Raw genomic sequence first — 15548 nt, forward strand, 5'->3', positions numbered from 1 at the left:
TTCCTCACATTAGGGAACTTCTCTGCTATTATTTGCTCCAATATACCATCTGCCCTCTCTCTCTTTCTTCTTCTTCTGGGATCCCAATTATTCTAATGTTGTTTTGTCTTATCATATCTTTTCTCTCTCGAATTCTGCCCTCGTGATCCTGTAGTTGTTTCTCTCTCTTTTTCTCAGCCTCTTTATTTTCCATCATTTGGTCTTCTATATCACTGATTCTCTCTTCTGCCTCATTTATCCTAGAAGTTAGTGCCCCGTTTTTGATTGCACCTCATTAATAGCCTTTTTGATTTCGACTTGGTTAGATTTTAGTTCTTCTTTTTCTCCAGAAAGGGTTTCTCTAATAACTTCCACGCTTTTTTCAAGTCCAGCTAGTATCTTTAAAGTCATGATTCTGAACTCTAGGTCCGACATCGTACTAATGTCCGTATTGAGGAGGTCCCTGGCTGATGGTACTACCTCTTTTTCTTTTTGCTGAGATGATTTTTTTCGTCTTGTCATTTTGTCCAGAGGAGAATAGATGAATGAGAGAACAAAATGCTAGCAGGTTAACAACGTCCCCAGCAAATATACTGTATACAAATCAGAAGAGACCTGAAACCAGGGCAAAAGAAAGGGAAAGATAGAAATAAGGAAGCGAAATAAAAAAAAAAAAACAAAAAGAAAAAGATAAAAACAAAAACAGAAGAATACAAAAAAAAAAACCGAATATGATCAAATATGATCAGGCTAGTGCATAGATCAGTGCCACAGACTATATTTTGGGTGCATTTTGGTCTGTTAGAAAAAAGTGCCTCCTAAAATTTTAAAGGAAGGAAGACTTATATATGTACAAAACAAGGGTTGATACAATGAAGGGATGGAAGATGAGTGTAAAGATGAAAATTATAAAAGATTTTATAAAAGGAGTTGATAAGTTGTTTGAAAAAAGAAAGAAGAAGATTTAAAAAAAAAAGAAAAAAAAGGGAGAGAATGTGATCAGGCAGGAGACTAGAACAAAGCCATACATTAGTGATTTAGAGTATATTTTGGTCTGGTAGAAGAAACTATCTTAAAATTTTAAAGAGAGAACAACTTATATATGTATGCCAAAAATAAGGGTAACTACTATGAAGGAATAAAATATGACTCTAAAATGAAAAATAAAAAAATGTTTTTTTACAAAAGGCATTGATAAGATGTTGGTTGAAAAAGGGAAAAAGAGAAATTAAAAAAACAATTAAAAAAATTAACTTTGAAAAACTAATGAATCATGGTAAAAAAAAAAAAAAAAGCCATGAATTCTATGTGTAGTATTCCCCTAGCGCTGGATTTCTCCTGTTCTCCTTGAACGGTAAACTTGGTCTTGGCTTGGTAGCTGTTCGTGCTGATCTTCTGGGGGAGGGGCCTGTTGCTGTGGTTCCCAAATGTCTTTGCCGGTGGCGGAATTGCCCCACCCTTGTCAGTCCGGGGTCAGCAAGCTGCTCGGGTTTGCTCTCAGGAGCTTTTGTTCCCTGCAACCTCTCGGTACAGCTTTGGAGGACCAGGGTGAAAATGGTGGCCTCCCAATCTCCACCTGGAGGAGCTGAGAACTCAGGGCCCCGCTCCTCAGTGCGCCCCCAGAGAAAAGCAGTCACTCCCGTCTCCCTGGTCTCCGGCCGCACTCCGTGCTCACCCGGCCTGTGACAGAGCATTTCTATCTCTGGCACCCGACCCCGTGTGGAGTCTCCAAACCCAGCAGATCCCTGCAGTGTGCTCTCGTGCTGCTCCTCCCTGGGGAGGAAGGAGAGTCTCCCCAGCTCTGCTGCTTGTTCGGTCCCTGCTGGAGGAGCAGTGGCCCCACTGGGCCTTGGATCACAGTCTATAGCAACCCCGAGCTGAGAGCCCGCGCCTTGGCTCCATCTCTGCAGCCGGCTTCCCCACTCCAATACCTGGGAGCTCTGCCACACTCAGGCATCCCGTCTTTCTTTGACCCTGAGGGTCCTGAGACCACACTGTCCCTCGAGGGTTCCACCTCCCGCTTAGCCACTGGAGTGACATCCCTCACCGGAGCCGACTTCTAAAAGTTCCGATTTTGTGCTCTGCGGCTCTATCACTTGCCAGAAGCGGCCGACGGAGGCCCCCTCCCCCGCCGTCTATCTTCCCGAATATCGCCTCAGATTCACTTCTCCGCAAGTCCTACCTTCCAGTAAGTGGTCGCTTCTCTGTTCAGAGTTGTTGCTACTCTCTTCTTCGATCTCCTGGTGAGTTCGTAGGTGTTCAGAATGGTTTGATCCCTATTCAGCTGAATTCCTGAGACCAGACGAAATCCAGGTTTCCTACTCCTCCGCCATCTTGCTCCGCCCCCCTCAGCTCACATATTTAGTATATATGTGTTGTGATTATTTTAGTGAGGACATCTAAGTTTTGCTCTTCCATTGAATTTCAGTTATATAGTACAGCATCATCTAGTATAGTCATCGTGTTATCATTTGATCCTCAGACCTTATTCATGTTATTTTTTTTCAGTGATCCATAATTCACCTAACATAAAATTCACTGTATGATTCAGCGGTTTTTAGTATATTCACTATGTTGGACAGTATCCCCACTATCCAATTCCAAAACATTTCCATCACCTCTACCAGTTTTTTGTTTTTGTCATTTTTATTATGGAAAAATTTCAAACATATATAAACATATTTAAAGTTAAAGAAAATAATAGGATAAGCCCCCATGTATCTGTTGCCAGCTTCAACACATCCATTCATGGCCAGCCTTGTTTCACCTCACCCACAACTCTGGATTATTCAGAAACCCTGATATAAATTGAATTAATAATGGGAAATTTATTAGTTCACTTAAGTTGTTTAGACCGGGAGGGGGCTTTACTTTGGTTGAACTGACCATTTGTAATTGTCTACCTTCTTATTTCTGTTAAGAACCAGAAAACATCTCCAGAGATTTCAAAGAAACGGCTCCTCTTTTCTCACTGGCCCAAATTTGCTTAGGCCTACCCATCCTGGAGCTAATTAATCTCTGCCGTGAGCTGATGGGATTACCATGACTGGTGTAGCAAAATCAGCTGGGGCAGAACAAAGATTAGGTGGTACATGATGTCTGCAATAGCAGGAATGAGAGTCTTTGTTCTCAGTACTTCCGGCTTCCAGCGCTGGATCAAATGCTTTGTCCTTCACCTGCCTCCTGGTTCTTTTTTTCACACAACAAATACACAAATATTTAAACCGTGCTTTCAGGAACTACTCTTTTTCTGCAGTCTATTCTTGGCATTTCAGGCTTCTATAATCTGTCCCATGGCATTCATCAACTTCTTATCGTCCACCAGGATCCACTGGGAACTCTATGCTTCAGCCAAATCATGCTCCTCAAGCTGCCCTGCATTTGTCAGGCTTAGTTACCAATCCAAGGGTCTGCTTGTTTCATTCTATGCTTAAGGAACACTTCTTGCTCCTCTGCACATATACATGTCCTATTACTGCATACATATCCAATTCCTGTTCCACCTCTATAAGATCTTCCCAGTCTGCTATGGACCATGTATTCATTACCCCGTTTTCTCATTCTGAGCTTTTATTGCCTGTTTCACTCATTTTCACACTTTTCTTTTGCATCAGTCATGAATGTGCATGTGCTAGACCACATATCCACACATAGACCTTCTAGTTCATGTTTTGTTTCTGCCTGTCCCTAGAATAATACTGACACATGTTTAATATTCAGCAAATACTCATTGAATGAATGAATTACCAAAAATGCATGCTTATATTCCTATAACAGGTCTTTTTTCCTCTTAGTTGTTTGGGGGTCTCAGATTTTCTAGTCATACAGATTTTTTTATGTTAATAGTATGTATCTAATACAGCTGGAGAGAGACTCTTGGCATTTATAGATTTATCATTCCTAAGCAACTTGAAATTATATGTAGTAAATTGCAGTTTTCCTGAGACTCTAATTCTTACATACTAATTGGTAATTTTATGGAGGTAACTCAGATAATAGTGATTCTAGCTAAACCTGTGGCCACCACATTCCAGCACAGCTTTGTTTTCCTATGCTTTTCATATATAAAGTAACTTTCATTCAGGATTGTAAGGGAGTTCCTCAAAATTTTGTATCTAGTATATGCTGCCTTTTATGGTAGGTGTTACTAGCTATGGTGCTATTCATCAATTTGAAGAGTGTCAAAACTCTTCATATCTGTCCCTTGGAAATGTCAGAGGTTTTGGTGTAAAGTATTTTGTTTCCTTTCCCATTCTACTAAATTTATCCCTTTCAATTAATGTCAATTTTTCAACCCCTTACTTAAAATCTATTGAGTAATTTACAAAGAGGAGAAGAGGTCTGGAGTGTAAGGAATGTTTGCAGTGCGTTAGCTTTGTGCAAGAATTAGGGACTGCAGTTCCCCTCTTTGTCTTGTTTTAGAATGAATGGTTCTTTAATGGATTGGCCTAATCCAGCATTCCTGATTTAAGGTCTGTTGTAGCACGCGACAGTTTTGATGCCAGTAACATATGTGAATTAAATTAAATTGCCTTGCAGGATCCAGCCGGTCCGCTCTGACCCAGTCAGCATGCCAGGGTCATCCCGTCCAGTCTCTGATCGAAGGGGAATTTCCACCGTGATTGATGCTGCCTCAGGTAGAAAACCACCTCCAAAATGTGTGCTGGATAGTTCTGTGCATTTTCAATTTCTTTTCCTGCACAATGGAGAGAATGATATTTTTTGCCTTCCTCTTTTTGTTTGTTTATTTGTTTGTTTGTTTTGGGATGTGCGTGCATGCTGTGCATGCATACGTGTATGTGTTTGTTAAAACAGTACTGTGCCTACATTTGTTGCTAAACAGTGCCATGCATTTAAATATTGTTAAGGTTGTGAATGATGCGGTGGGGTTGGCACTTGATTAAATGTAATGAACACAGTATTGAAGGCTACAGGGTTGATGACTGTTTTGCCTTTGATCTCTCAAATGTGGAGAAGCGACCTTGACAAAGAACGTAAATACAATATATGGATTCAATTTACTCAACCTGTTGAGTATCAAAGTGCCTGATCTGTGGAAGTAGAGAGTCCAAATGCTGTAGCTTAAATGGTTTTATTATTGAAAGCATAAAGTTTAGAAATTCATTAACTTAACTTTAGTCTATCTATCACAGTTATTAACCTCCTGTCCTTGGAACCAAGCCATGAATATGTATCATTAGTACCTGGGAGTAGATCTTTGCCTCTGTAGGTGATAGTTGCTACATTAGTATTGTCAAACTGTTTTCTGCCGCGTCTGCCAAATCATAGACCTGTGTATAGTAATACATTTTTCATCTCTGCATGTATTGATAAAATAAGGACAGTGATGCTTTCTGTTATGGTGCAGCTGCAGAGCATCTGAAGAGAGCGTACAGCAGGGTTTCATCAAGAAAAAGTCTCTTATGAGTAGAATTATTAAATACTTGGCATTAGTCAAACAGTTGAGTCAGAGAGGATTTTAATCTATAGCAATTTCAAAATCCCCAGAGACTGCTGATTTGATTGAGGCTTAAACTGTGAAAGAAAATGGAAACAAACACAAAACTGATTTGTGAAGGTCACTTTTAAAAGACCAAAGCTTCTGTTTCTGATTCTGTGCCTGGATGTATTTTGAAGTTTGAAAGCTAAATGGTTTGGTACGTTTTCTTAGCTTTCTGATTTTTTTGTCAGTGGATTGTACCTGGTGTCTGGTTTAGTTGTCCACATCGAGGACTGTGCCTTCATTTTTAATGTAGACTCTTACTTGAGAAAGCTCATACTTGTCCCTCTGCTTTCTCTTGGCAACCATGGTTCGTCCCCTGGAAACAAGCACAGAAATGTGTGAAGTCTTTATCCTTGCTTCCCTGCATTGAAAGAAATATTGAGATGGGAAACTTAAACAATAAATCTTTTTGATGGTTTCAATCTGAGAATGCTAACAGATCCTGCTCATCTGGAATTACCATTTAACCATCGTTCATCCTGGAAGCTATGTATTATAACTTAAAGTATTTGATTCAAGATTACAGTAGTAGCCTTTGTTGGGGGGTTTTTAACATTCTTAAACTACCATATTATGAATGTTTTAGAGTCAAGTGACGCCCAGTCAAGTGAAACACATGTCACTAAAGCAGTTATTGGTGTTATTAGAAGTTGCCATATTCAGCACTCTGCTCTGAGGTAATACTCCATATTTATCATGTAGCACTGTCTCAATTTTAGCTCTCTGTAAAGTTACATCTCATGCCACAGAGAGGAATTTCATTGAGCTATTGGCAACTGTCATTTGATGTAAATCTGCTGCGAGAAGGGTTTTTAAATTGATGCCTGAAAAAGGAACTAGATCTTTGCCTTTGATTTACTTACATTTGCATCAGAGACACATTGTAGGGAGATTCTAGGATATTGTTCTACAGCTGTGAGCCTCTGCCCGAAAGTACTAATCTTTTGAGTAGAGAAAGGACTTCTTGGTGACTAAGCTCTGTTGTTATTTTTCTAAGCCTATTTTCATTCCAGAAAGCCATGGTTCCTTTGAGACAGAGCAATGAAATGTGTGTGCTGCTCTCCCTAACTTTGAGCTAAAGAAACCCTGTAAGTGAAGAATTGGGCTGTTACGAATAATTCTCTACTTCTCCAATGGTTTGGATCCCTTTTGTTCAACGCATTTTTTTAAGTGAGTGAATAACGTTTTGTTGGGGAAACTTAATCTACTTTATCTGATAGGACCACTGTTGTAACAGACTTTTCTATTGCTATTTAGGAAGATCAGAGACTAAATGGTTTGGGTTCCTTATAAAAAGAAGTTAATAATGGGAAAATTCTGCTTTAGATTCTTCGATTAAGAAGAGTCTAATAAATCTGTACAAGTGCTCGTGACCCAGGAAGTGCTTCTCTGATTATGACCCATTCATTGGAGTCAGCTGCATATGACGAAGATGCTTTTCTGGCATTTTGATTGCTTTTGCTTCGAGATACGACTCCTGTGGCACCTCCTCTTATTGGGCTTCATTGCTTTGTCTTACCTTCATGCAGTACAACTCAGTGTATTGCCTTTTTAATTGTTCCTGTGGCACATTTTATAACTGTCCTTCTGTTCCAGTGACAGCTCTTGACCTGTCTAAACTAGTGATGGTATAATTACTTTTCATGTGATTACTTTTCAGAGGCATAGAATTTAGAAATTTAATGTGATGTGAGTAAATTTTTTGACAGTTGTAACAGTGTTCAAAATGAAAATATTTTATTTGTACCTTGGGCCAGCCTGTTATGTTTTAGATATCTATATATTTAGCTGGCACTGTTATTCTACTGAAGCTAAAAGAGATCAGCAGAGCCTTGTACCACTTTTGCTAAGAAATTTTGTTATTATAATTTCTTGATCATCTAGTATATCTGTTCTTCACTCCTTCACATAGATGAACATTTACTAAAATGTGTGTGTTTTTACTTACTGACTTCAGTGATTTAGGCATGACATAAATCCTATGCTTTTAGATACCTATGAACCAACGTCTTACTGTCTCTATATAAATATGTGTATTTAGACAGGCAGATCTGTAACTGCTTTCTAAGTGGATGTCATTCCCATAACATCTGACCTTTGGTGATTCAAAAGAGTACTATCCTACCTAAAATTTTGAGTTTAGATAATTATTGAGATGTTCCCTTCTTGACTAAGAAGAACACCATTCTGGAAAGATACTTTATAGGATTTTACCCTTATACACAGGCTACCCAGAACAAAGGAGATTTGAAGGAACCATTCCATTTTTCATTAACATCAGTGTCTCTGAATCATAGATAACATTTCTAGACAAAATACTTTTTTTCTCTGTACATTCCTTTTGGTTAGCTATCTAAGAATTTCTTCCCATTGTTTGTTCTTTAACATGTGTCCTTTTGATAAAGGTATGTAGGACCTCTGAAGAGAAAGTAGAAAGATAGCTGTGCATGCCCCATTCAAACTTTGTTTACCACCTTTGTGACTGATCCTCTTGTTCCCAGACTTGTGAGCTGTACCTGTTGGGTAACTTAATGACAACTCTGAGGTCGCTTTTGAGTCATCCAGACAGAAAGCCTAGAAAGATCTAGTTCATCCTAAGTTTGTTTCTCCTGGTTTGTGGTTTTACTATGGAAATTGATGTTTACCAAGAAAGAACTCAAAGCAACTGAGATTGAAAGACAGACTTACGCCTGGCTCATGCAGAGAGCAGACATCTTTGTCAAACTCTAGGAGAGTAAACATTGTAACATTGAAAACGTTATTGGAAGTGGTGGGAGCAGCATTTATGTATATTCCTATTGAAGATGATAGTAGGAGAAGGAAAAATGTGACAGTTATGTAAAATGAGTTCTTATCCTTTAGAGCAGGCTTTGATAAATCAGGAATTAGTGTTACAATAAACATTTCTATAAATAGGGACAGAACTCCAGGCCTGGTATTTGTTGTTGTTCTTGACTCAAGAGAAATATTATTTTTGTTGTACAATTGAAGTAATCTAAATAATTTCTAAGAAATTCATTAATCCAGGAGATATTTTTCAGCACCCAGTTTTTCCCATTATCAAAATCATTTGTTTACTGGAGAAAATGAGACACTTAAAAAAACCAAACAGGTTTTATTTGATTGATTTTATAATGCTCATTTATGCCTGCTTTGACTAATTTTATAATGATCATTTATGCCTCCTTTATGTATTTGGCATTTGGTGCACTGGACATTTAAAAAAACAAAATAATACTAATTAAAGAAGTATGATTGGGTAGGGAACAAGGAGATTATTTAAGTCAAATCTCTGCTGGAGGGACGTTCATATAGAGGCATACTTTTATTTTACAGAGATTTTTCTGAAGTGCTGGGGGAAGAATATCCCTAAGGATTATATTTCACTGTATCTACAGTTGTCATTCCAGTCTGAGGCAGAAAGACTTAGTCACTGTGTCTTACAGCCATCAGAGACGTAAGAGATGCTGGTGGTAAGAAGCAAAGAGATTTGTAAGAAACACCGTCTAGTCATCCAATGGTGAGGTTACTTAGCGCCATGATTTTAAAAACTAGAGTTGAACAACAGAACCATGACCTTGTAATCATGGCCTTGAACATTTGGCTGAAACTTTCAACAAGCAATGTTTCCTACCTATCCGATCTTCTCTGCATTTGTAAAAAGAATTTAAGGTTCCCTGTGCAAAAAAAATTGTGTCACGTTTTTGGACAGGGATGTGTTCATTATTCCTTAAAATAATTCTCAGATATAAGGATATCAAGTTCTTTAGAAATTTTGAGTATTTCTTTGAATACGTGATGTGGTTTTCATTTAGTAGACTTCCAGATATTCTTTGTGATTATAAGGTGACGAAAAGCCCAGGCATACTTGTACCTTGAGTATTCAAAGCCTGTGTGGGCTCAGTAAGAGGATTATGGATGAGGACGAAATTAAAAGAAGGCTTAGTCGTGACCTGTGAACAGTCCCTCAGAGGGGAAAAAGGAGGTCAGTAATTTTACTTTGACACTCTTTCCACTTGAAACAGTTAGCAAATATTCAAACTCAGATGTTAATATTGGCTTTTTTTATTAGAAGAGAGGACATTTATACATTATTTCAACTTTAATCTAACGAACACCTACTTGTCTGTATAGTATCAAAAATAAGTGTTAGAGATTAAGAGTATAGGGAAAAGACCTGATTTTGCCCAGGAGGAAGGTGATCGGCCACATCCCTCTCCTTCTGGTTTAAATATTCCTCTCATTCTTCTTTCTAATATTTATAGGATGTTAGAAGATGAAATTCAAGTTAACAATGTGGAAAATTTTAGCTCAGCACAATTAAGAAAAAAAAAGATTGCCCCACTTGAAGATGAAGAAACTGTAAACAGAAGTAGAAGAAGCTGTTGGGAAAGCTTTTTTCTGATGACACATTTCTCCTTTGAATAAATCTTTGTGTCAACTAAAACCTCGCCTTTGCTTTCTCTATTGCAAGCACCAAGTCCTTGACATGATTTTAAGTCTTTCCTAAGCATTTTGAGAAGGAATTGATGGAATTCTCCCCACTGTTGATATACTGGGGTACCACATATTTACAAGGGGCTTTTTGGCCAAAGGACCCAACTTCTCTTTTCTGTACCTTTATTACTATATCTTTAATACAAGGCCGGACTGTTTATGTAGTCTGTTGCCTGAGACTGTGGTGGCAGAGGGACAATATTGGGGGCAGTATTAGAATTTGTTTAAGTCTGAACCGGGAATTCCATTTGTCTTAGTGACATTAGTGTCAAACGGTTAGTGCCGCACTATTTTAAATTGTGTCCAAGAGCCTGAGAGGCTTATGCTTATAGGTGCCATCTATAAACTTAGAAAGAAACAAAAGAGTCTCTCTCCATTGAATATGTAAGCCCAGTGAGCAATTAAAAAGCAGCCTGGGACCTCACCCGGGCAACTAGTCGGAACCAGAGCTCATGATAGTCCCCTGGATATTGTTGAAAACTGTCAGAGAAAAGCTAAAGCAAATAATCGAAGTGAAAATAATTGTTCCCTGGAAAAGTCTTGTTTTGGAAAGTTGGTGTCGTGGAAAGAATAGAGACTAGTAACTTAACGAATCTTTGGTTCTAGTCTCAACTCTGCCTATAATTACCTGTTTGGTAAATTGCTTCGAAACCCAAGGCTTTCTTCCCATAAGAAATGAGGGAACTGAAGTAGATTATTTCCAAAGCCCTTTCCAGGTTGAAAAATCGATCAATGTGTACTTTGGGTCACCTTGGAAGAATTTTTTTAAGTTAGGGAGGGTATAATTTACATATAGCAGAAATATATATCTCTTAATCATACAACTTGATGTATTTTTATACCTGTATATATTACTACTCAAAACAAATTAAAATATTTCCATCATCCCAGAAAGTTCCCTCATGCTCCTTCCAGTCAATATACTACCTTTGACCTAGATGTGATCACTATGACTTTTTAAAAAAATTTTTTTATTGTTATGTTAATCACCATACATTACATCATTAGTTTTTGATGTAGTGTTCCATGATTCATTGTTTGTGCATAAAACCCAGTGCTCTACGCAGAACGTGCCCTCTTTAATACCCATCACCAGGCTAACCCATCCCCCACCCCCCCTCCCCTCTAGAACCCTCAGTTTGTTTTCAGAGTCCATCGTCTCTCATGGTTCATCTCCCCCTCCGATTTACTCCCCTTCATTCTTCCCCTCCTGCTACCTTCTTCTTTTTTTTTTTCTTAACATATGTTGCATTATTTGTTTCAGAGGTATAGACCTGTATCACTATGACTTTTATCATCATAAATTAGTTTTATCTATATTGAACTTCATGTAAATGAAATTATCCTATAGATACTCTTTTGTGTCTGGCTTCTTTTATTTAACTTAATGTTTTTGAGATTGATCTACATGTTACATGTGACACTAGTTAATTTTTTTACTAGATAGATAACATAGTTTATCTATCCATTGTCCTATTGTTTTCAGCTTTTAGCTTTTTATGAATAAAGCTGCTATAAGCTTTCCTGTACAAGTCTTTTTTTGACTCTGCATTTTTTTTGCATGTGAATTCATATATTTTGAGCATATACCTAGGACTAGAATTGCTGGCTCACAAAGCAGGCATGTATTTAGCTTTATTAGGAACCTCCAAGAAAGTATTCCAAGATAACTATACCATTTTTCATTCTTAGCAATGTATGAGCCATTCTTGTAAATGTAAACTGTAGTTTTTAATTTGCTTTTCTCTGATGAATACTGATATTGGGCACCTTGAATATACTTACTGGCCAGTTGAATATCTTCTTTTGTAATGTACTTATGAAGTCTTTCACCAACTTTTATTTGGCCTGTTGTCTTATTGAATTTAAATTATTTAAATATTTTGGATATAGTCTTTTGTCAGATATTTGACAAATATTTCCTTTCAGTTTATTGCCTTTTCACTTTCTTATTGGTATTTTTTGACAGGCAGAAGTCCAGTTTTATTGCTTTTCCTTTTATGTTTTGTGTTTTGCACAGAATTTTTTGCCATTTCACCCAGTCTTGAAGTGATGCTTTTCTCTAGTCATTGTGTAGTTTTGGCCTTTGCATTTAGGTAAATGATCCTTTTCAAATTATTTTTTATTATGCTATGAGGCAAGGATCAAGATTCAGTTTCTTCCATGCAGTTTCTTCTAGCACTGTTTATCAAAAAGATACACTTTTCTTCCAAAGATTTCATTGATGCCTTTTTAAAAAACGTATTTTTCCTAGATTCTCTATTCTGTTCCATTGATATATATGGTGCGTGTATCTGTCTTTACACCACTATCATACTGTCTTCATTACTGTAGCTTTTTAGTCACCAGCAGTCTAATGCCTTCACTTTTGTTTTTCATTATGTCTTGGCTATTCTAGGTTCTTTGCATTTCCAAACACATGTGTATATGTATACGTGCTAGTAATTCGTGGCATGGTCCACTGACCTCTGGAAATCCCCAAGACACTTTGAAGGGGTCTGTGCGTGAAAACTATTTTTATAGTAATGTGAAATTACTATTTGCCTTTCTTTTTTTATACTGTGTTGACATTAAGTACAGATGGTGCAGAAGCAATGGTAGATAAAACTAATGGTGTCTTAGCACAGTAAGAGCAGTGGCACCAAACTATGCTTCTAGCTAAGGGTATTCACTGATAGTTAGAAAGAAAAAAACTACAGTTACTTATAATGTTGGTCCAGTCTGTAGAGCCTGCAACTCTTGATCTCAGGGTTGTGAGTTCAAGCCCCATGTTGGGCACGGAGCCTACTTTAAAAAAAAAAAAAAAGGAATGTCTATGATACAGTCAAAATCATTGACATATGACAATTTTATTAAATTTTGCTGCTTGTGTCCTTCTTTTTAGTATTCTGTATGTCGCAGTGGAATTAATGCATGATAGTTGTCTGGACAAAATGACCTTGTGTGATTATTGTGAACTGAGCTATCATCTGTCATGGAATACCATTTTATAGGAAAGAACAACTGACGAACTTTGTTTATTCAGACTTGAGTATTTGGCAGAAATTTTCTCAAAAATAAACAAAATAAGCTGTCACGTCAAACAACTGACAATATTTGTTAACAATGATAAAACTCATTTTCTTTTTTTTTTTTAAGATTTATTTATTTATTTGTCAGACAGAGAGTGAGCACAAGCAGGGGGAGGGGCAGGCAGAGGGAGAAGCAGACTCCCCGCTGAGCCCAGAGCCCAATGCAGGATTAGATCCCAGGACCCTGGGATCGTGACCTAGTCAAAGGCAGACGCTTAACCAACTGAGCCATCCAGGCGCCCCTGATAAAGCTTATTTTCAATTACAAATTGGAAATTTGGAAACCATGTATCCATGTATCTACCATTGCTTAACAGGTTCCCGGTACTTAAAGACATTTCTGATGAGATAGGTGGTGTTAATAACTAGTGTCATACTTTCATATCATATAATAATATAAATCCACATTTGGAAGATCTAAAATATTTTCCAAAAGACCAATTTTATGATATCACAAAAGTATATATGAGTAATAGACTCATTCCAAGTGCAAGAAAGGACAAAGGATTTCCATGTAACAGAGAACAAAAGTTAATTGATATAGTTTCAGGTATAATTACATCTAACTTGTTAAGTGTCATATCAAAGAAGAATATCCTCAGAATCTGAAAAGGCTCAGGATCTTCATATGCTCCATCCTTTTCCAATTATATTTTTGAATGAGGCCAACTTGTCTTCACATACTTAACCAAAACAACATATCACAACAGATTGAATGCGTAAGTTGATATGAGAGTCGACCTGTTGTTTATTATAAAAGTTATTGTCCAAAAAAGTTAAAAATGTCATTTTTCTCAAGATTATTTTTTAGTTTGGAAATTTTTAAGTAAAAAATGTCATTTATGTTAATACATAGTTTCTTGTCTTTTAATGAGTTAGTACATAAACATTTTCAATGTTGATAGCTATAAAACACATACACCAAAGCTCTTTGGAGATCTCAATTTTTAAGAGCACAAAGAGGTCCTGACTCAAAAAATGTTTGAAAACCACTGAGCTATAAATATATCCTCATACACATACACATTAAATATATATTCATTTCTACAGAAATTTAGATGAGATTTGATTGAAATCTCATTGAATCTGTGGATCAAATTTGGGAGAATTGCCATCTAAAAATATTAAATCTTCCGACACATGAACCTTTTATATCTATCCATTTAGTTAGCCCTTCTTTAATTTCTTTTAATATTTGTTACGTTTCAGTGTAGAAGTCTTAAACATATTTTGTAAAATTTATTTCAGTTATTTGATGTTTTGTTGCTAGTACAAGTAGCATATTGTGTTTCATTTTTCAGACTTTTTTCATAGTATATAGAATACAATAATTTTATTTGCATGTTGATTTTGTATCCAGAAACCTTTCTCTTTTTTTCCTTCCAAGTTTTTTTTTAATCTTCAAGTTTTTATTTAAATCCCAGTTAATTAACATACAGAGTAATATTAGTTTCAGGTGTAGGATACAGTGATTCATCAGTTACGTACAACACCCAGTGCTCATCATGACAAGTGCTCTCCTTTCTAAATTCATGTGTTCTAGTAGATTCCTTTGGATTTTCTACTATGCACTCCTGTGATCTGCAAATAAAGGTGGTTTTATTTCTTTCTAATCTTTATGCCTTTTATTTCTTTTTCTTCTTTATTATACTTGCTTAGACATTCCAGTACAATGTTGAATAGAAGTGAAGATATTAAACATTCTTGTCTTCTTCTCAATCTTAGAAAGAAGTGTTTAATATTTCTCTATTAAATTTAATGTTAGATGTAGTTTTTAAAATGAAAACTTACATTCTAATATTATATCATTCCTTTATTGGAATTAGGAAGAAATGGATAAAATCCATAAAAGAACAAAACACATTCTAAAACTGAAAAATATATCTTAAATGATTTGTTGAATGGGCTCAATAGCTGACTGGATGCAGAAGAAGAAAGGATCAGAGACTCAGAAAAAGAACTCAGTGTGAGGAGTGTGTGGAGTAGTATTAAATTGTTTAATGTATGTGTGATTATTACACATGGATGACAAGGAGGGAAAGGGCAAAGAAATAAATGAAGGGCTGAAAATCTTCCAAAATTAGTTAAATACATCAACTCTCAAAGTTTCAAGAAGCTTGGTGTAGGGGCGCCTGGGTGGCTCAGTCTGTTAAGCATCTGCCTTCAGCTCAGGTCATGATCCCAGGGTCCTGGAATCGAGCCCCGCATCAGGGTCCCTGCTTGGCAGGAAGCCTGCTTCTCCCTCTCCCACTCCCCCTGCTTGTGTTCCCTCTCTCGCTGTGTCTCTCTCTGTCAAATAAATAAATAAAATCTTAAAAAAAAAAAGAAGCTCAGTGTACCCCATTGGATAAAAACAAAGAAAATTATACCTAGCTATATCAGAGTCAAACTGTTGATATCCTGAAATCATGAAGCAGTTTTAATAACTCTACTATATTTCTTTATTTCTTAGGTTTATATTTGGGTGAGGGTTTAGAATTTTGACAGAACTAGGGTGA

At 36.8% G+C, this 15548-nt stretch overlaps 1 protein-coding gene across 1 annotated transcript in view; it reads left to right on the top strand.

Moving 5' to 3' along the window:
- Positions 1–15548, top strand: part of BCAS3 (BCAS3 microtubule associated cell migration factor) — a 574861-nt gene that overhangs the window by 316334 nt on the left and 242979 nt on the right. Inside the window, exon 24 of the mRNA XM_073879584.1 lies at positions 4519–4616. Coding sequence (XP_073735685.1) covers positions 4519–4616 — 98 coding nt within the window. The remainder of the gene's footprint in view (positions 1–4518; positions 4617–15548) is intronic.

The sequence above is a fragment of the Callorhinus ursinus genome, unplaced genomic scaffold, assembly GCF_003265705.2.
Source record: "Callorhinus ursinus isolate GAN/ISIS: 27379988/994484 unplaced genomic scaffold, GSC_fseal_2.0 scaffold34, whole genome shotgun sequence".
NCBI classification, from domain to species: Eukaryota; Metazoa; Chordata; class Mammalia; order Carnivora; family Otariidae; genus Callorhinus; species Callorhinus ursinus.